The sequence below is a fragment of the Rattus rattus genome, chromosome 5, assembly GCF_011064425.1.
Source record: "Rattus rattus isolate New Zealand chromosome 5, Rrattus_CSIRO_v1, whole genome shotgun sequence".
Classification (NCBI taxonomy): Eukaryota; Metazoa; Chordata; class Mammalia; order Rodentia; family Muridae; genus Rattus; species Rattus rattus.
The window spans coordinates 126,064,240-126,085,881 of NC_046158.1; the positions used below are offsets into that span (position 1 = coordinate 126,064,240).

At 40.4% G+C, this 21,642-nt stretch overlaps 1 protein-coding gene across 1 annotated transcript in view; it reads right to left on the bottom strand.

Moving 5' to 3' along the window:
• Nucleotides 1-21,642, bottom strand: part of Ralgapa2 (Ral GTPase activating protein catalytic subunit alpha 2) — a 270,387-nt gene that overhangs the window by 198,435 nt on the left and 50,310 nt on the right. The window contains exons 4-9 of the mRNA XM_032904353.1: nucleotides 14,777-14,834; nucleotides 7,896-7,939; nucleotides 6,575-6,752; nucleotides 5,349-5,464; nucleotides 3,978-4,116; nucleotides 2,051-2,250 (exon numbers count right to left, since the gene is read on the bottom strand). Coding sequence (XP_032760244.1) covers nucleotides 2,051-2,250; nucleotides 3,978-4,116; nucleotides 5,349-5,464; nucleotides 6,575-6,752; nucleotides 7,896-7,939; nucleotides 14,777-14,834 — 735 coding nt within the window. The remainder of the gene's footprint in view (nucleotides 1-2,050; nucleotides 2,251-3,977; nucleotides 4,117-5,348; nucleotides 5,465-6,574; nucleotides 6,753-7,895; nucleotides 7,940-14,776; nucleotides 14,835-21,642) is intronic.

Genomic DNA, 21,642 nt, shown 5'->3' on the forward strand with positions numbered 1-21,642 from the left:
CTTCCATGCTCTAGAATCGATTTGAATTTGAAGCTGTTGTTGGCATGGGACCATCCTGAGAGTCAATGCAGAGACGATGTTTAGTCCTCTGGTACTTGCAGAAGACTTCTAAGTGAAACAAGCAACCTACCATGACCAGGCCAGCACTGCCACGGCTCAGAAAACTACACACTGCCACTAATTCCTTACCTCAATCTCCCTGCCACCCTGGTGCCCTCTGAACCCCTCTGCCTCTGCAAGGTTCAAGAACAGAGAGTACTAGAGCAGGAGTCAACCGACACATGTTTAACATTCTCCAGTTGTCAGCTTGTATATATCACTATTGTCTCCACTGGCCTGTGGCTCACTGGGAGAACTGTCTCAGAATTAGTAAAAGTGGTTTTATTCATATAACTAGCGAGTTATGCAAGTAAACACGCTCAGCTGCCTTGCTGTCTCAATGTTTTTTAAATCCCTGGTAGACAAAACCAAACTCACAGAACTAACTGACCAGACTCCAACCTCTAAAGTATGAACCAACAGTAAATTGTTCTAAGTTGACTATTTCAGGTATTCTTGGCACAGTGACAAGGAGCCAACTAACAATGGAACCAGAAAGTCTGTTAAGCCCAGACTTACCTAGTGCTAGGGATGCTAAGTCTAGGACGCACACCGTTAGCTGATTTCTCCCCTGTCAAAAGTACTAGTTCTAGACCAAGAAGAGGACACGGTTTCAGTCCGGGAACAGAAAACCAAAAACTCTGCATAGACAGCAAAAGTACTTTGTAACAAAAATGTGAATTCTGTGTGAAACAGAACTTAAAGTCTTTTATAAAACTAGTATACTGTTTGAAAACAGTTTTGACCACTGTAATAATGGCAGAAGGTTTTCTTGTTTGTTTTTGACATACAGTTCTGTATAGCCCAGCTGTCCTGGAACATGCTTCATAGACCAGGCTGGTCTCAAACTCAAGGAGATTCTCCTGCCTCCGAGTCCAGAGACTCGGATCAAAGGTGTGTGCCACCACACTCGGCTCACGCGCTTGAAATGTATGAAAGAGTATCGTATTTCAGATCTGAAATTAAAAACTTTAAGGAGACAAATATACTCATGACCGTTTTCACTTTATCTTCTTTCAAAGTACAAAGTTAAGGGGTTTGGGGTTGTTTTAAACTCTCTCAGGAAAACCTTTGTTGTTCTTACTGTACTTCTATCCCCGAGATTCTTTTGAAAACAAGTTTGCCCTCTGGGTCTCCAGTAAGTTCTCTATAATGGATCCACAGGCTATAAACTGCTTGGCGCTCCTCCTTCTGCCAAGGCACCAATGACCTTGAAATACAGCAAGTACTGATCTGCCTCCCCCAGAGTATGTGTTTTTCCAGCTTGGAGCAAGGTCCTATTTCTGGAGCCTCCTTGACATCAGCAAACCTTCGATAAGTGCACTACACTTGCTGGCCCTGTTCTTGGGGACAAGAAACAACAATAACCAACCGATACGAAGCCATGACCCCCCAGTGATGTGACTGATCGCTCAGCTCTGAAAACAGTAGTTCTCTACCAAGTATACACCCTGAAGGCCCCCCTACTGAGAAGTCTTTTCTGAAGGCCTCAAAGAAAGGCAGCCTTCTCTCTAGGAACAGCATCATAAAGCAACAGCTACCCCAGGATCCTGAGCAGCCCTCTGTGAGATGCCCAAGGCTGCATGGGGCACTCTCCACAGGCCACAGCTACATAACATGAGGGCCTTCCAACTGGTGAAGGAAAGGCAGGACCCTGTGCCTGTGCTCAGAAAACACAACACTTAGAAGGAGAAAGAAGGGAGGCAGGGAAGTACCCACAAGAGCTAGAGTCTCAGAATGTTGCTTGCCCCTGAAACTACCTGCTTATAGCAATTCCAATACTGCACAGGAAATGCTTCTGACCAAAGCTCCCTCTGAGAAACCTCAGGCCTGCAGACAAGTGAGCCAGTAAATCAAACCTACAAAAGCCATAGCTCTAACAATTACTTTGTGATGTGCTGCTGTGTTTATTATGCAAGAGAAAGAGATTTTAAGATGATGGCTGTCATACCTGGATGATTTTAGGCAATACGTCAACTCCATTTTTAGTGTTCTGTGTTGCGGTCAGATACTTCTTTTCCAAAAAGAAGGTTACAATCCATTTAATGAAGACAACGCGAGCTGCCATGTATGGAATTTTTGTACTGTAAATTGTTTCATTATCTCGAGTTACAGTAACATATAGTGGCTTTGGTCTCAAATGGGGGATTTCTGAAGGAAAGAAAGAAAGAAAGAGAGAAAGAAAGAAGGAAAGAAAGAAAGAAAGAGAAAGAAAGAAAGAAAGAAAGAAAGAAAGCAAGAAAGAAAGAAAATGCAATTAAGTTAGTGATTCTTTACATTATATAATCCCTATGAACTGTTCCAATTAATAAACATATTTGGTTGTTTGGATAGCAATAAAAACAAACAACCTACAAATGTTTAAAAATAGCATGTTCTAGCAGGTTTGATTCTGATTCTGCCTTTCAATATGAATAAAGAGAGGGGGCCACTATTGCCTACACATGACAGTAGTAAATAGCCACACTAACCGCTCTTGTTAACAATTTTTACAATTATTTGAGACTATAGTAGTGAATGTATCTTCGTTTCTAGTATATCTAATTTAATGTTATTTTATGACTAAAACAAATGTAAAAGTATACATGAACTTCAAAAATATCTAAAGCTAGACATGGTGGTACAAATCTGTAATTGCTAAACTCAGGAAGCCAAGACTTTCCATCTAAATGAACCAGAAACTCATGTTTCATCTTTTCAAAAGAGAGATTCAGTCCTTAAGTTTCATCAAATATGGATACTGTATGGCCAGATTTGAGACACGAATTGCTGTAAGTCCTACCTCATATCTTAACTACTTCTTATATTTCTGGAGTACCTTAACGAGGCAAAATATATTGACAATAAATAACTTTTTGTTACTTCTTTCTCATTACAGAATCTCTATATATAGTTAAGATTGGCTTCTCTTTCACAATTCTGCTGCTGCCTCAAGTTTCCAAGCCCTAAAACTGAAGTCATGGGCCACCATGACCAGTTTTAATATATAACTTTCAACCTAGCAATATCAGCAATGTATAGTGTTTGTATAATGAACACATATAACACAAAGTCAGAAACAAATTTTGGAAAAAAAAATGCATATAACAAAACACAGGTCCCAGTACCTCTACATCTTTAAAAATGCCCCAGGCTTCAGCTAATCTCTCTTTTGTGATGTCCATTTCTTTTTATGAGTGTGTGTGTGTGAGCGTGTGTGCGTGAGCTTGTGTGGTGAATTAGTTGCATATGTCCTGCAGGCAGAGTATAGTTCCTTGTGACCTCTCCTTCTCCAAAGCTGCTCTTAATTACCCATCTAACTAATTTCTGTTTTTATAGGGAGAAGATTTATAACCACTTTCACCACTTTTACGGATGATTCCATCCTATGAATCATAATCTCTTATAAAAGGTTAACTTTAGAGACTAAGTTAAATGTTCTTTTCTCTTTCCCAGTATTCTGGAGGCTTTCTATTCGTAGACTGTCCCGTCACAAAAACATCTCCCCTATAAGCGCCTGTCACTGTCCTAGTAGGTAAAAGCCCCAGCATAAAGTGCACTCCTCCAGCGGCTCCGTGCCCTGGGTGGTCTACCCAGTCATGCAGCAGGGTGTGGGCATCACTAAACCTTACCACATGTAAGAGGAGACTGAATAAGCAAAACATGACATTAAAAAGTAGCAAACATACAAAAATATCATAACATTTTACTTTTACAGAAACCATGGCGTTCTTTATTTCCATTTCACATAGTTGAATCGTTGACTAGGTAGCTTTAACTTCGCACAACTTATCACCATTCAGTATGAACGTAAAGTGACGTTTGCTTTAGAATTGTCACAGGGATTGCTGCACAGCTTCCCTGTGGATGACACCCATACGGGATCAGACAGTACTTACCAAGTACAGGTTTGTAGATGTTGGTTAACTTAGTAAATGATGGAAACAAATGAGGAAGATAATACTTTCGGAACAATGTAAAAAGAAATTTAAAACCAGTATCTTGATTCTCCTTATTCTTCCACTCCAAGCTTGCAGCCTTTAGATAATATGTGAGAAAGAAAATTCACATATTTACAGTTTACATTAATGTATAAAAACAGGAAATATTACTAAAATTCCTATTGTAAATTTATAAATAACAATATTGGTAATAATATAAAGAAACTGTATCTCAACAAAACTCAAAATGAGGATAAGAACTGCAGGTATTATAAACCTGGCCAAGAACCCATGACATGGCAAAGGCCCAATTGCAGATCCTACTTATTTTGCTAAAGGGACACACTATCAAACCACCGTCTAAATACGTTTACTTTTTCCTACAGATGCGTGCACTCACAGCCCTCATCAGAGAAGCTTCTTCATCCAGCGAATGGTGGTTGCTACACCAGCTCAGAACTGCTCTGGGCATAGAGAACAGTGGCTGCAGATGCTCAGGCCCCCAAAAGAACACCTGCACTACCGCTTTCCCCATAGCTCAGGAACCTTGGAAGAGGGGATAGAATATTCTAAACATGAGAGGGCAAGAAGGACTACGACAAAATAGTTGTTGCCTAGACACGCAGGGCCTGTCACAGCAGCTGTGGATGCCTGCACAAACTCAAGCCAGTCAACACTCGGAAATGGCCGAGGAGGAGCTGTTGGCAGGTGGCAGCTGCTGGGTGGAGAATCAATTTTCTTAGCAGTGTGGCCCATAGTAGGCCACCCATGACCCAGTAGATGCCCATCTGGGCAGCTCTAACTGTATGCAGTGGGTTATGCTAAAGAGGAGCTGGGTGAAGTGACATACTAGGAAGGTGGATGGAGATCAAGGTCAGCCTGGTCTATAAGTCCCAGGCCAGCCAGAGCTACACAGCGAGACCCTGACTCAAAAAAATAAATAAATAAATAAAATAAAATAAAAAAGGAAGTTGGAAGGATGAGGGAGGAAGGGAGGAAGGGGAGATGGGGAGATTCAGGAGGTATGAACATGATGTAAATATACTGCATTTGTGTATAAAATCACTAAAATATATACACAGACATATACATGTATGTGTATTTATATATTTTATAAAGTAAAAAATACCTTCAATAATTCATACAAAAAGTACTCACACCATGTCTTGCTAAAGTGGCCCAGCAACAATGCAAGCCCTGCATTTAATGAATCACTACATAAGATTGCCTGAGGGAAAGCAATACAGACATACAGAAAGAAAAGAGGCAGTAACTCCCCGTCCTATGAAAATAAGCCCATCAGTGAAACAGCTATGATTTTTCTCTGACCTGAATAACCATGTATTTCAACAGTATTTGAAGAAAAAAGCAGGTTTGGTCCTCAGCGATCTTCTCCCCTGATACAGCCGGCAGAAGTGGGGTGATTTCCTCTGGGTATATTTTTGCTGAAAGGTAGAAAATAATGAGAGCATACTCACTACAGCTGAATTTTAAATAAGGTTTTAAAATGGGCTTTATTATGACCCATTTATGCAGCTACTGAAACTTCTCAAACTGAACCTCAAGCCAGTATGTACAAGACTTAGGGCCCAGCACAGAGGTCCTCAGATGCTTCGCGCTCTCGCTGGACCACACTTTCCCATTCAAAGTCTGTCTTGGTGAGCCTAAAGTCCAATGATGCTAAGTGTTACACAGTAAGTTCTCTCTCGCTCACAGAACATGAATAGTCCAATGAGGCCACTACGGTCCTTTCAGACATATCACATGGAAAAAACACAGCTGGCAAAGCAAGGTGAATGGTCTCTTAAAGCGGTAGTGGTGAGAACAACAGATGTGGTTTGGAAAGGCAGGTTTAAGTCTCATCAGCCGACACAGACCACTCATGTGAAGTACGTCTTCCCCCGCATTCCACTCATGTTTCCGTCACTTCAGAATTTTCTCATTATAATTTAATAGAAAATAGACTCCAGCTCTTTTGTTCTGGTTTGCTCGGTTGGTTGGCTGGTTTTAAGACAGAGTCTCTCATATAAACCAGGCTGGCCTTATTAGCTAATCAAGGCTGACCTTAAAATCCTGATGCTCCTGCCTCTACCTTCACCCGCCCAGTGCTAGGATCACAGGTTTATGTCACCACTCTCTGGCCCCGGGCCTTTTATTCCTCTTTTGGGGTACTGTGAGTTGAACCTATGGCTTTGATAATAGTATCTTTGGGAATCCTCTGTGAACCACAAGGAATAATTCCTCTTTGGGCTTCAATTCGATTCAAGCATATCAACACCAAGGAAAGCCTCAGGGCAAGTTCAAGAGCATTCGGGAATGGAGAGGTGTCTCAGAGTTAACAGAGCTGGGTTCACTGCTCTCCTAGACGACCAAGTTTGGCTCCCAGCACCCATGTCAGGTGGCTCACAATCTAACTCCAACCCCTGGGCCTTCTCATATACCCATACGCACAAGGCATACGCTTACAGACACGCATATACACGCACATACACATAAATAAAAAATGAAAATTAGAGGAGTCTTTTCAGCATGCCACACCTGCTAATGCTGCTTACCATCAACTACACTAGGGCTGGGGTTGATGAGTGTCTCCAGCGTGCAGGGACCCCTGGATGACAAGACCGCTGGGAAACCAGGCACGAGGCAAGCGAAAATCAGCACCTGCTCTTCTGCACAGTTTGTCTGAAGTGCTTGAAGCCACAAAAGAAACAGTCTGATTCCTTCACACCTTATCTAAAAACAGAATTAAAACCAAAAAAAAAAAACATTTAACAAAGATTTGCAGAAATTATTTGCAATGTGGCATCAGTCTTAAGAAAAAAGAAAACCTCGGGGGGTAGGGTGAGATAACACTTGTAATCCCAGCATTTGGAAGTCTGAAAAAGGAAAATCTCAACTTAGAGACCAGCAAAAAAAAAAAGAGGGGGGGGGGAGGAGAGAAAGAAGGAGAAGGAGAAAAGAGAGAGAAGGGAAAGAAAGGGAGGGAGAGAAAGAAGGGGATAAAGTTATCATTACACAGGCTCTTCCCGCAATAACAAGGATGCAATAAGCATAAAGGTTAAAAGCTTGAGTCCTGGAGAAGGGAACCTGGGTTCAAAGCCATCCTCTACTACTTTCTGGTTATGATGCATGGAAAATCATTTGGCTTCTCTATGTCTTAGTCACAGCAGGGCTGAGTGAGCTAACGTGCACATAAAGACACATAAAGGCACACAAAGCAGGGTCTGGTTTCCACTGGACTATTAATAGCACTTCATTCTCCCCATCATCAACGCTCAGTTGTCCATGGAGCAATGGCAGAGACATTCTCCTTCCACATTTACACTATGAGAGAGCAGAGCGGAATATTTCAGTCACCTTAACATAATATTCTTTGGAACTAAAGGAGGCTCTGAAGACCTGGCTGCGTGTTCTAGCTTCCTTACCGTGTGTCTACATTCAGCTGCTTCCTGCACCTTCACCACAGTCCGAGTGGTGAACAGCACCCAACAGAAAATGAACAAACAGCCCCTTTACTCTACACTCACTCCCATCTCTACCCTATTTTTAGAATTCAAAAACACACATTGCTCCTTTTCTGTATTCCTAAATGATGAAAACAAAGTCAATAAAAGAAGATACATAAGTAAATGAGAATGAAAAATGTGTTATCAGATGCAAATGAAACATGCTAGAAGAATTCCCATGGCCTTTAATCCCAATCATCCATAACTCAAGTTCCAGAGGATCCAACGCCCTCTTCTGAGCTCTTCTGGCACTAGGCACACATGTGATGCACATACATACATACAAGCAATACACTCATGCACATATAATAAAGTAAATAAATATAAAAATTAGAGAGATATTCCATTATACTTTCATAAAAAGGATTACCTTAATAGAATTTCCAGTGTGTAAAAGCTTCTTTAAAGTTGAGCCTGGAAGTTTAAAACAACTGATTAGAAATAGAATATACAGACAAATATTTAAAATATAAGGGAATTTTTTTATTTTTATTTATGTATGTATATGTGATATATGTATGCATTCATGTACATGTATATATATGCACACTTTGGGTGCAGTTATCCTCAGAGCCAGAAAAGAGCACTGGATGAATCACTGGAAGCCACCCAATGTGTGAGTGCTTGAAACCACTGGTGGCTTTTGATGGCTGCTGAGGGAAAGTCAGTTTTCTCCAGAGATGAGGGCCCTGAGAGCCTACACATCCACCAGGGTATAAGCAACACCTGTGCACTAACAGGAAGCAGTAAAACGATTCAATATTTTTTTAAGAAAAAGTACATGTAGTTTGGAGGGGAAAGTGGTGGAACAGGTAAGGGAGAATTTAAGGAGTGGAATGGGGAATAGATTTGATCCAAATACATTATATGTATTCTATGAATACTAAGTAAAATACTTTTAAAATTCCTAGATGACACTAAAAAGTGTAACCCATAAAAATTGGTAAATTAAATGTCTTCAAATTGAAAACATTATTCTTTGAAACATAGTAAATTATAGAGAAAATATTTCCAAGGATTATGTCTGACAAGACTTCTACCAAAATTATTGGACTCTCTAAAATCAAAAAAATAATAATAATAAAACAATGTAACTTTTAAATGGTTAACTTTGAAATATACACGTTACTGAAGATACACAGAAACCATGAAAAGTTCAAGAGCCTGAGCCACTGTGACAGCACAGCCAGCCGGGTGGTGTTGGTGCACACCTTCAGAAGCAGCACTCTGCGGGCAAAGGCAAGTGGAGCTCTAGGAGCCTGAGGCCAGCCTGGGCGAGTTCCAGGACAGCTAGGGCTATACACAAAGGAACTCTGTTTCAGAAAGAGGAAACAGAGACGAGGGGTAAGAGAGAGGAGAAGACAATTCCCAATAAACTAAACAGCGACTGAAATAACTGCTGTTCACTGGACTGTGAGATTGCTTTGGACATTAAATAATATGGCCGCTCTATACAGAGTTTACCAGTTAAGCATACTGTACAAGAGATAGGTCCACAAAAAGACCTGTACATAATGTCTAACACTAGGTTTACACATAAAAGCCAAATATGAGAATCAACTGCATACGAACAGCAAGAGAATAGATCAGCAGATGACGGCAAAGCCACACAAGGGAACACGGTTCTACTCAGAAATAAAAAGGAACAAACTATTGTACACACCATACGGATGAATTTCAAAATAATTATAGCATAAAAGATGCTGTGCTGGCTACTCTTATGCCAACTTGATATAATCTACTGTCATCTGAAAGAAAGGAACCTAAACTGGGAAAATGCCTCCATAACCTCAGGCCATAGGCAAGCCTATAGAGGATTTTTTTAAATTGGTGATTGGTGTTGACGGACCCCGTCCATTGTGGGTGCTAATGCCCTGGGCTAGTGTGTTATGGGTTCTATAAGAAAGCAGGCCGAGCAAGCCATGAGGACCAAACCAGTAAGCATCAGCTCCTGCCTCCAGGGTCCTGCCCAGTATGAGTTCCTGCCTCAGTTTCCCTCAGTAAACTATGTAAATCTACATACACCACTGAATCAGGATATGTAAGTCAAAGGACCCCTCCCTCCCCTTTCAGTCGTGTTTCATGACAACAATAGTAACCCAACCCAAGGTAGACACCAAACAAATAGAAAAGAGCAATGCTATATGATTCTATCTAAACAAGACTCTAGAAAATGCAGAGGCAGACGAGTTTCTTTTGATTTGAAGAAACCCAACTCATCAATTTTTTCTTTTATGGATTTTACTTTCAGTGTCACATTTAGTGAATCTTGTGAAAATATATTAGTGGTTGGACTGGGGTAGAGAAGAAAGGAACAAAGGGATTGCTAAGGAGAATGAGGAAGTTTTGAGGGTGATGCTGCATTCATAGATAAATATATATTCTCTGCTTATTCAATCCCCCCTCAATAAAGCTATTTTCTAAAACTATAAAATAAAATCAGAACAGGTGGCCTAGACGTAAGGAGGTAAGAGCCTAGCAGAACGGAGGCTTGTGACAGATATCCACCCACATGATAACGATGGGCAGGAAGCCCCGTGAGGACAGAAGAGGAACAATGAGCTTATGGGTAACAAGATGGATCAGGAGAGAACAAAGCCACAGAAAAAGGACATGAAAAGATGTGGCACCAAACTGGCACAGTCCAAGGAGAGGGATACCAAAACAATTCTGGAATTAGCGCTAAACGAAGGAAGGCCATGACCTCATCTGCATGTTCCTGAGGGACACAGAAGGAGTGAGTCTCCAAGAACACCAAGGTTTCAATGAACGAGGAGGTGAAAGAAAGGCCAAGCTGTGGGGCTGCTAGCAGCTCAGCCAAGAGAACTGGCTCAAAGCTCACAGGAGCATTAGCTCCAGACACTCCTTCATAAAGTGAGACATGGATTTGGCCTTCTGGTTAGCTCATCCTGGCCAAGGCACTTGTGAGAGTCCTAGTGTCAAGTGTACAGGAGTGTACGAGTGGGAAATGGGATGGAGACTAGCTGACAGGGAATCTGGAAAGGTCCTCCAACTCAGGCTCCTCAGAGGTGGGACCAGCGGGGTAAGAACTCTGAGGGGAAGGCTTGTTATGCTCAGATGTCCCACATCTGAGATGTGGGACACACCAGGTAGACCCTGATCTAAACCAAGGGACAGTGCTAAAAAGTCAAAAATTACATTTCAGTTTACTTATGCACTTGGTTTTTACACTATAGAAGAAAAATGGTTGAATAAATTACAGTAATTAATGGCATATATAAAATACATAACCAAATATTGCATGGTATTGAGAATTTTTTTGCTAAGTCCTATCCCTTTAAGCCAAAAGCTTGCTTATCTTTAGCACCTTCGCTATAAAAGTACAGCTTTTCAGCCATTAACCAAACAGGCACAAGTGCACTGTGAACCAGGTGGGAAATGCTCTGTAGATGCTCACGAACAGGCGCCTCTTTCAAAGCAGATACTCAGAGAACCTTAGTCCTGTGTTGACACCACATGGGCACACCAGGAAGCAGCACAGCATGCTCTCACATTAAATATCCTGTTCTGCTGTCATCACCACTTTTGACACACCAGTCTCTGCCAGCTCTCAATTACTGTCAAGCGCTGCTTTAGCCACTGTAATTTACAAGCTTAAAGCTGACTGCAGGAAATGCTTCAACACTTTTGCATTCACTATCAGCCATGAAACTTTCCAAAGAGTTCAGTCCCGGGTTTAGCATCACCTAGCAAGGCCTCTATAAACCTGAGTAATGGATCTGATCTATGTTTACTTCATACTGCAAAACACAGAGTTGAAATATGTTTACTATTTCACTGATTTACAGCAAAATGCTACCCTTAAATTACATTTGTCTGTGTGTGTGTGTGTGTGTGTGTCTGTGCGTGCGCGCGCGTGCGTGCGTGCGCACACGCGCATGTAGGTTAAAGAACAAGTCTTCAGTTTTCTCTCCACGGGCTCCAGGGGTTGAACTCAGATCATTTGGCTTGGTGGCAAACACCTTTAACAGCTGAGCATCTCGCTGCCCCTCCAATAAAAAATAAAATTCAAAACAAGGACAAACTGCAAACTATTGCTTCCATTAAAAGTGTTTTAAGAGAAACAGAATGTCTCCGGTTGCTATAGACAGCAAGAAACAGACACAGCATGGTGGCAACTGATGTTTCGCACTGCCTGCCTCCTTCTGATAGAATATGACTACTCAGGTAGACTGGAGAGCTTGGGGTGGCGGCTGCTTTCATTTTAGGTTTTCTGTGTCGCGAGCTGTCAATTCTAGCATGAGACAGTAAACTACACTGGGTTACAACACCAGGTTCTAGTCCAATATCTGTATTGTATAGAAGTCTTCCATCGACAAGGATGCCAGCCACTGACTGTGGAGAAGCCAGGGTCAGCTGGGAGGCAAGCTGTGCTGCTGGTCACAGCACACCACTCTCCTGACACCTGGGTTTCACTACAGTTTGGGTTTCTAGGGTTAACTCAGTCAAGACCTCAAGTGACAAGTAACTGTTTAACAAACTAAAGTAAGAAAGGATGGCAGAGGGTTAAGACACATGGTCAGTGTATATAGTGACAAATTAGCAGCCTCTTACCAACAATCCTAAGATAAAAGATTGTGAAAGGAACCCTTATGTGGAGCAATAGTCAATTGTCTGGACACTGTGGGCCACATTGGGCTACTTGGGACTCCGTTATTCCAGTCAGTAAACATTCCTTCCAAAACTAACACCTCACTTTGTTAGGCTGCTGCAAAGCCCCTAGAGGTGTTACAGATACTAACTCCCATGAACGTTCTCCGTTATATGTTTCCTACATCAATACACATATTCCCAATCTAAACTTAAGAGTACTTAACTGCTCTTGTGAGTGCTGGCCTGTTTATAGCCACTCCAACTCCAGCTTCAGGTCTCACTCCTCCTAGCACTCATCTGTATATGCACACTTGTTTACAGTTCAAAACAAGTCTGATTCCAAAGTATACTTAGCCTAAAGACCTAGATATGTGGACCTCTACAGATGCCAGTTCTACTTGATTTGATTAGTATAGCAAAAAACACCTTTAAAAATTCTATTTGCCTCAAGCACTGGGTACTAAGTATCAATGATAAGAATGACTTTATATACAAATGATCATACTTCAGCCATCTGACTACTCTATATAGACAGCTTTGCATGCCCCATGGAAACAAGGCCATGGGGACTTTAATGGCTCAGAAGATTAGGAGTTTGCAATCCCAGCTTAGGAAGTCAGAAGTTCCTAGTCATTATTGATTACATGTTACCAAACTGGGTAAAGAGCAAATCATGCTAACAATTTTAACTTATTTTCATGACAGACAAAATTAAAGAATACTATATACTGCACATAGAATTTGTTAAGTTTTACAACACAATGTAAATTAACCTTCAGAGTTCTAGAATGTTTATTCGCACCCAGGGAAGCCCATTAATCTTGAGACAGCCTGAAGTGCCACCTGAAGAAAACAAGTATGGGTTTCAGATAAATGCTATAAGCCAAATTAAAATGATTCTACTGAGCAGCCAAGGATGCTACACAGTCGCTTCTCATTCCCACACTACGGAACCTCGCAAATCCCCAGGGCGCCTCTTTAGCTGATAGTCTGCATTTTTAAAATGTTTATCTTACTTTAAATATATAATCGCAAAGCTCCAATTAAGCAGAAATGCTAGGGCAAACTTGCTCAGATTTGAAGGGAAACTTTCTTTGCTTATTTGAAAGATTTAAAGATTAACACTCTCAGATAACGATAGGCATTGTGTTTCATAGGTGTATACAATATATATACTTTACCATCTTTAAACCTGCAACACCAAACTTGAATTCAGTTTTTTATAAGAGTTTATTACCTGTTTTCATAGAAACAATCCTAAATTAAATTTAGAACTCTGAATCTTGGAACTCTTTTTTCAAGCTCTTTGACTGCACATGTTGCTCTCCCAACCCAGAAGCCCTGTTTACCTTTCAAGGCTCCAGTGGAAGTGACTTCTCTTTAAGATCCCTCAACTCTCCTGGGCAGAATTATTAAACCTTTCTTCTCCCTTCCTGCTATGTTCCCCTCACAGCAACAATTATATTGTAATTACTTTTCTCATTTATCTACTCAAGGGGCAAGAGGCCATTCTAAAGCAAGAATAGTAACATGTTCTTTGCTGCCCCAAAGGTTTGTCTCTCCCTCAATAAATATTGGAATGTGTGAATATTCAAATAAAGATTCTATTTTAAAGTTCACACTCTCCTGCAAATGTAGCCATTTGACACAAAAGAAAAAATGTAACAACTGGCAGACTCTCATAGGTAAAAGGAGTGAAGCAGAAACTCTTTATAAGACATGCAGAATTCACAATGGATACCCTAGAACACTCCAATTGGGCTGGGCATTTTAAATGTGCTGTCAGATGCAAAGAGCTGAGCAGGAGGGATAGTACTGGCTTGGCTTTGTTTCAGTTCCCTCTAGTTGGCACAGCTTACAGTATCCAAATAGGGGAATTATGAATTAATAATACAGACTTGAAGAACTATTTTTTGTAAGAAATAATGTACAATTAGATCAGTGCTTCTCAACTTGATGTGCACAGGAATCCTTTTGTGTCCCTTGTTAAGAGACTGCCATATTCAGAAGGTCAGACTAGAGCCTAAAAGGATGCATCTTTAACACGATCCTGGGAAGCCCACGGGCTTCTACAACTCAATGGGCACATTAAAATAAGAGAGATTTAACTTTTTAAGATGTATTCACTGAGAATTGAATACATATATACAATCTCTTTTGATCAAACCTATTTCCTCCTCCCTACTCTAACTCCTGCTGACCCCCTCCCAACTTTATGTCCTCTGCTTTATTTTTTAACCTTTCGTCATCCATTCCAGAAAGTTAACAGGCTTGATCTGGTGTAGGTCTTGTGCAAACAAGTGCGGATACTATGGGTGCATGAGAACAACAGTCCTCCTCAACCTCTGACTTTCACAGTGCTCCCCACCCCCTCCTAGGACATTCCCTCAGTCTTTGGTGGAGAAGACATGATAGAGATGAACCATTTAAGGCCCATAGTCACTTATCCCCCCCCCCCTCTAACTAGTTTTGGGAAGAAGGATACTTTCCTATGAAGTTCAAATTGGACTTGATTTGAATTACAAAGCCTTTATTTCTTTCTATAAGCTATCTTGGGAATATTAGCTACATAAGGCATTGTAAAACCTCAATTGGTAGAAACCCATATCACTAATACATTATTGGCGTTCATCTTACCTATACTCTGGTAATGCCATCGAAAGAAAATTCGTTCAGGTAGAAACTGCAGTATTTTCTACAAAATAAAAAAAGACAAAAAGAAACAAAAGCAACAAGTGAAATATATATTTTAGATAAGCCCATGTTTCTCACCTCCCCCCAACTTGCAAACAAATAAATGTTAATTAATTAATTATATATATATATATATCATAAAAGTACTGCCTATAAGCAGGTTTTAAGTTGTACTTAGGAAAGCACCCATTAGTGGATAATGAACAAATTTCTGAAGCACAAGAGGACTGGGCTCATAAAACTTGACCTCACTAGCAAAAGTTGGCTGCTGGGAGAGTCGACTTCTTCAGGAATGTGCCCCTATGCTCCAATAGATGGCCCTATGCCCATAATCATATACAAAAAGCATTAAATGATTCATGAGTTTAAAAACATAAAGTTGGGAGGGGAAAGTGTATGGGAAGGGAAACAGAAGGAATTAGAGAGGGGCTCGAAAGGGAGTGGATTTAATCAAAATACATTATATTCATGTATGAAATTCTAAAACAATTTTTAAGGCTTTTGTTAGGTTTGCACAGAAAAAAATTCAAAAGGTCCACGAAATTGACTCCCACACACACTCTCTGGAGCACATTCTGGTAAATTATACTTGGATTCCTTTTATTTTAATATAACTACTTAAAATATTCATTATATTTTTATTGGGGGTAGGTCAGAGAATAACTGTGGGAGTCCATTTTCTCTTTACGCTGTGGGTAACAGGGACTGAGTAGCGGCAAGTACCTTCGCCCACTACGCCACTTCACTGCTCCAGCAGCCACCTTGCTTTAAAATGTTAAAAAAAAAAGGCAAATGGCCAAAATATATCTCGTGGCATTAAGAGTACATTACATGATCATTGTGGGACGAAATTCCTATTCTTGCATCCTGTAGATTCATAAGTCTATAATCCCAGCAATGCTACAGGGATACAAGAGGCAGAGACAAGAGAATCTCTGGAAATTAGTTTGCTGTAATCAGTGGTGAACAAGAGAGCCTGCCTCAAAGTAGATGAAAAGCAAGAAAAAAAAAAAAAAAAAGGATCCTCTGACCTCCCAGAGCACACTGTAACCTGTAGTCACCACGGAAGTATACACAAATGAACACACACACACACACACACACACACACACACAGCATACACAGACACACAGAGACACATAAATGTTTTGTAGTCCTGACTGTCTTAGAACTCATTATGTATATCAGCTGACCATGAACTCACAGAGATCCACCTGCCACTGTCTCCTGAGAACGGATTAAAGGTGTTGGCCACCATGTACAACTTTGAAAAAATTTGCTTTTAAAAAGGCAACCAGGGGCTGGAGAGATGGCTCAGCCGTTAAAGGCTAGGCTCACAACCAAAAATATAAAAAGGCAACCAGAAGGTGCGAAGGTCAGCTCTTACCAACAATCCACATCCAGTTTATCTGTTTATGTGTGGACTGTGGTGTCTAGGACCCAACAGAGAACCTCACGGTCACTATTCAAATGCACTACCACTGAACCATATCCCGTTCTTAAAATGTCATTTTTCTATAAGCCAGCTTCTTAAACTGGGCTACAAATAGGATCACCTAACAGTATAGGAATCACAAAAAAGTTGGCAACAGTACAAGGTTTCTGAACATGCAACAACCAAAACTTAATTCAGAATTGAACATGGAATGAATCCACGGTGTCGTTGGCAGTGCTGGACTGTGCTGCACTGCACGGCTTCACTGCAGCCTTGGCTCTAAACACACAGCACACACTCTGCATGCAATGCTGCAAATGCTACCTGAATTATGAGTTGTACTGTTTTTAACAAATGCACATAGTTTTCTGCTCATATTGAATCGTAATGCTTTAATTATGGGTTAGAAAGATTTTCACTCTTTTCCTACAGGTTCCTCAGGACGTAAGTATTACATATTCCTTGGTTGGTGTACTTAATTCCATTTGTATTGCGTTGGTGTACTTAATTCTTAAAACTGTTGGTCGAGTTGGTGATGCAAAACTCATTAAATGAATTTTGGCACCAGATTAGGACAGAATTCAGAAAGCTAGCAATTTTTGAAATGACCTTTTTTTTCTGTTTCCTTTTTTCTGCCACTTTATATTATGCATTTGTGCAGTGACATTCTCAGCATTGACAATCACAAAATAAAAACACTGATCAACTTTGAAAATCTCTGAAGACATTCTAAATCTTACTTCAAATATTCAGCAAAGATCTAATTCTTAAGGTAAAAATAAATAAGCACATCTTTCTCATTAGTACACAAATTTGATGTTGCCTTTAATAAATGGTAAAGTTATATGTATACCAAAGTATTACTTTTAGCTTCTTTGAGATTTATTAACAATAAATGTTTGTTTCAGATACATATTTCATACCTATATACCTGGGGTAGGTAAAATTTCTCTGAAAAAGGGAGTCATGAGTAGAAAAGTTTAGGAAGTCTTGCTGTATAGGATAACAATAAAAACTCACATGAGCCTTGTCCTACAAAAAAGGATATAATTTTTAAAACACCTCTTGCCACCCCCATGGTCTCTGTGGCTATGGAATACAACACAGGGGAGCAAGAGCCCACAGAAATAGCTGGAGAGCAATGAGGGACTCCATGCCTAGGCTGCGGCCGGACCAAACAATTCAAGGGCCACCTAAACCACATCAGGGCCCAGGTCACTGTCTTTGGTAACAAATGAACAGTAATCTTTACAAGACAAAATCTTTGGAAAAGAGGCTGCAATGGAGTTACAGGAAAGAGCTGAGAGAAGAGAAGGAATGGGAAGGGAAGAGAATGAGCAAGGGAGCCACTATCAGCAGAGGGAACTCTAGAGCACAGGCCCAGGCAACTGGGCTCATGGAGGAAAGCATGACAAAGGCTGAAGGCGCTAACACCCGAAGCTGTCATCGAGCCTCTCTTGCCTAGGTGGCAATTGAAGGGGAACTGGGCAACACATCTTTGTTGTAATATTTAAATTATTAATTAGCTTATTCTCTTCAGATTGAAAGGCTGGAACCCTAAGAGAAGTGTACCCCACTTCAGGGGCCCAGATGCTCCCCTAGCTTTGTTTCCAATTCAGCTAGAAGTGGCTTCACTAGACCGGCCTCCCTTTGAAGCCCTCCTGTGTTTTGCTGCCTGCTTTCTGACAGTTGCATAAAGATGTTTCCATATTGTCCAAGTCTGCCACAAAATCATCTCCAATTCAGGTCAGGTCAAAACAGTCATCACTACTTCTCATAAGTATTCAGACTTATAAAATGGTCTACTTTAAGGATATCAAGAAATAAACTCCAAGGTTTAGATATGAAACATTGTGTCTAATGCCTGAGGTAACATTTCCAAAAGGACCTGTGAGATGGAGTAATAGATAAATTCACTTGCCACGAAGCCTGACAACCTGAGTTCAATCCCCAGGCCCTATATGATGGAGAACATTAACTTCCACAAGCTGTCCCCCTCACACACACGCCATGGTACATGAGCATGCGTGTGTACAAGCTCACATGCATGCATGCAAATGCACACACACACACACACACACACACACACTTTTTTAAGAGGAACACTCCCCAAATGACAGAAGTTAATACAACAATCCAGAGACTGAAACAATAGCCATACTACTGCATCTTTCTGTATTGTGGAGGGTATTTTTTATGGATTAAATCCTATGAAGGTCAATAAATATAAAGGCAAACAGAACTATCGAGTCTAAATGTTAAGCCTGTGCCTCAGAAGTCCCAGATGAAGCCTACCTCGGGTGAGGCAAATGCGATCTGGCATTTCTTGTACTGCAGCTGATATTCTAAGCTATACTGCTGTGAATGCCACATAAGCTACTGACATCTTGTTTGTAGTTTCACTGGAGAATAAAATAAAAAAAATTCAAGAAAGCCACACAGTGTGAATAAATATTACTTTTCTGGAAAACACATGACTCTGTTTAATGCTCAGTGCTCAGCTGAATCTATATGGTAATCCATTACAGCACACTCAAAATCGAAATTAGGTATTACTACCGATCAGCACATCAGGGAACCTGCCATTCTTTTAACTGATTATCCATAGCTACTTTTTCTTCAGAACCTACTGCATGACCAGGAATAATATGAAATATAAGCTGGCGTTTAAACAAGATGCTACCTTGAACTTTAGAACCACCAGTCTTCATTTAATTTAGATGGGAAACTTGTTTTTCCAAATTATCACCAGATGATTGCAGCATGCCCGAGTTGATCCACACTTGATTTCAAGTCTACATGGAACGCAAGGCATCGGAGAATGAAGATACTAAGGCACACATGCCAGTTAATCTACCTGAAACTAACCAACTAAACCTGTTCAGCTTGAGAACAGAGAGCCAGGCAGTAACCTTCCCAAGCCAGCTGTAGGGCACCATGTTGTGCACACAGAAGATGCTGCCCTGGGAGGAAGCAGGTTCCATTTAAAAGAACAGACATCCTAGCCGCTGACCTTGGAAGTAACGGAAGTGCAGAGAACTTAGACTGAGACTTGGAAGTCCCTTCAGGACAGTATTCTGTGGGTGTCCTCACTACACAACTAGTCTGGCTTCAGAAGGACCCACAGACAAAGAGCCCACATCAACTACAGCGGTAACTTTTTCACTGCCGTCTGGTGAATTTTTACCAGTTACTAAAAACAACTCAACTCTGACATAGACAGAATTGTTTCACTGGTGGTCAATGCTTGTTTAGAACCTTTAAATTCAAGTGAGACAGCTAAAATGAACAAACAGATAATCTTAAAAATAAAATGAATACATTTTAGCTCAAACAAATGCTGTCTTATACCAGAAATCCCTTCTACTACATAGTACTACTTAATATCTCAGCATGCCGTTATGGAGGAAGTAAACCACAGCTCTGTACTGTCATATCTTATTGGTCAATGGAAATACTAATTTCAAATCCACCCCCTGAAATGAGACCACTTCAAAAAATGAGACCACTAGCTTTCTTCTCAGGTGGACAGGCATAAGGCCCACTCTGCCATTACAGCTGAATCCCTGGGATGCATCAGGTATCCTCAATATCAGGACCAACGCCTAGCACACAATAATATTTTCTAATAAGCAGTGGCACAAGCAAATAGATTAGTGAAAAGAATTCAAAAAGAATTCTAGTTTTAGTACACATTCTCTCTCTCTCTCTCTCTCACACACACACACGCGCACACACACACACACACACACACACACACACACACACACACACACACACACGCTAGTCTAACACACCTTTAATTCTAGCACTCTGGGAGCAAAGGTAAGCAGAACTCTGTGAGTCTGAGGTCAGCCTGGTCTACAGAGCTCCATTATAGCCAAGGCTGCACAGAGAAACCCTATCTTAAAAAGGAAAAGGAGAAGGGAAGGAGAAAGGAAGGAAAGGAAAGAAGAAACCAACCAATCAACCAACCAGGGCAGGGAAGCACTAGGTGGCATCTAATAAAAAGAACTGAAAAATGTAGTATTTCCAAACATTTTACATCTAAATACATGATTAGATAGATCACTATTTAAAAGATAACGTTTTTCTTAGCCCATGAGTTACCAGACTTAAAATCAGTCTATGAAAATTAACAGACTTAATTTACAATACAAAAGACATCTAAAATAAATATGGAACATAATTTTTTAAAGAAAGATATATCAAGCATTCAACATTTCAAAAATCCACCAAGATGCTGAAAACCTGATTATCAAAGAAGACCTAAAAAGGCAAAGGTATCCTGATGACAAAGGTATACTTAAGTTTACCCAAAGCAGAAAAAGGTGTGTGTGGGGGGGGGGTGGAGGTGGGTGACTTTATTCCATGCAAGTGCTATGCAGCTGCAATGATGGTTCCAAAAGAGATAACCCCAAAGGAAAATGGAAATGTCTCCTCAAAAACAAACAAATACAATTTGTTTTTAGCGTTTCTGATTGATGTTCTTAAAAACTCAAGTATATATTGAAGAGATGATGAAAACTTTGGGAAACTAATGAAGTAGATGTATTATTAGATAACCTTCTGAATCATAAAATATTAACTAATGAAGATGGAGAGCATTAAACTAGACTATTACAGATTACCCCACGTGTCAGGACAGTGCACATCACAAACTCCCCAGAACCACATAAAAGAACACACACAAGAAGTACCTGGACAAAGCACACTTAAAGTTGTAAATTCAGTAAAATCTAAAAGCACTAGGCAACAACTGAATAGAAAAGGTGGTCTATTCATTAAACAGCCACAGGCTGGCCTTGGTCTTTCCATCAGCTGTGGTGAAGTGACCATGAATCATGGAGTGGGCGTCAGGACACAGAGGACAACAGGGATCCAAAGACCAAGGGCTTGCACTACAGAGCTGCTCCTGGTAAGTGTTTCTGCAGCAAATTACGTCTACCTTAGACATACACAGTAAAGGGTGGTGAGTAATGATCTGCAAATTATTTAGTCACCTATGAATGCTTTTATATATCTGAAGTTCAAGGAAAGGTGTTCCTGAGCTAGAAGCACATCAGCCACTTATCTTCCCTTCTTCAACAACGTACATAATACACCTTCTAGCAAATTAATCAAAGTAATTTCCTAACAAGAATAGAGACATAAAGATCCTGTAGCAGGGATTTACATAACTGGCATTTAATATGCTCATAAAAATAGATTCTCCAAATCATTTAGTATAAGAGAAATGGTAACTGAAAATATTATAATAAAATAATGTAGATATAAATTGTTCAAAATGCTGAGAAATGAGAAATGCAAAAGACATGCATGCACATGTACTCAAAAGAAAATAATGAATTCAGTAAATGCATAATTCAGAGGG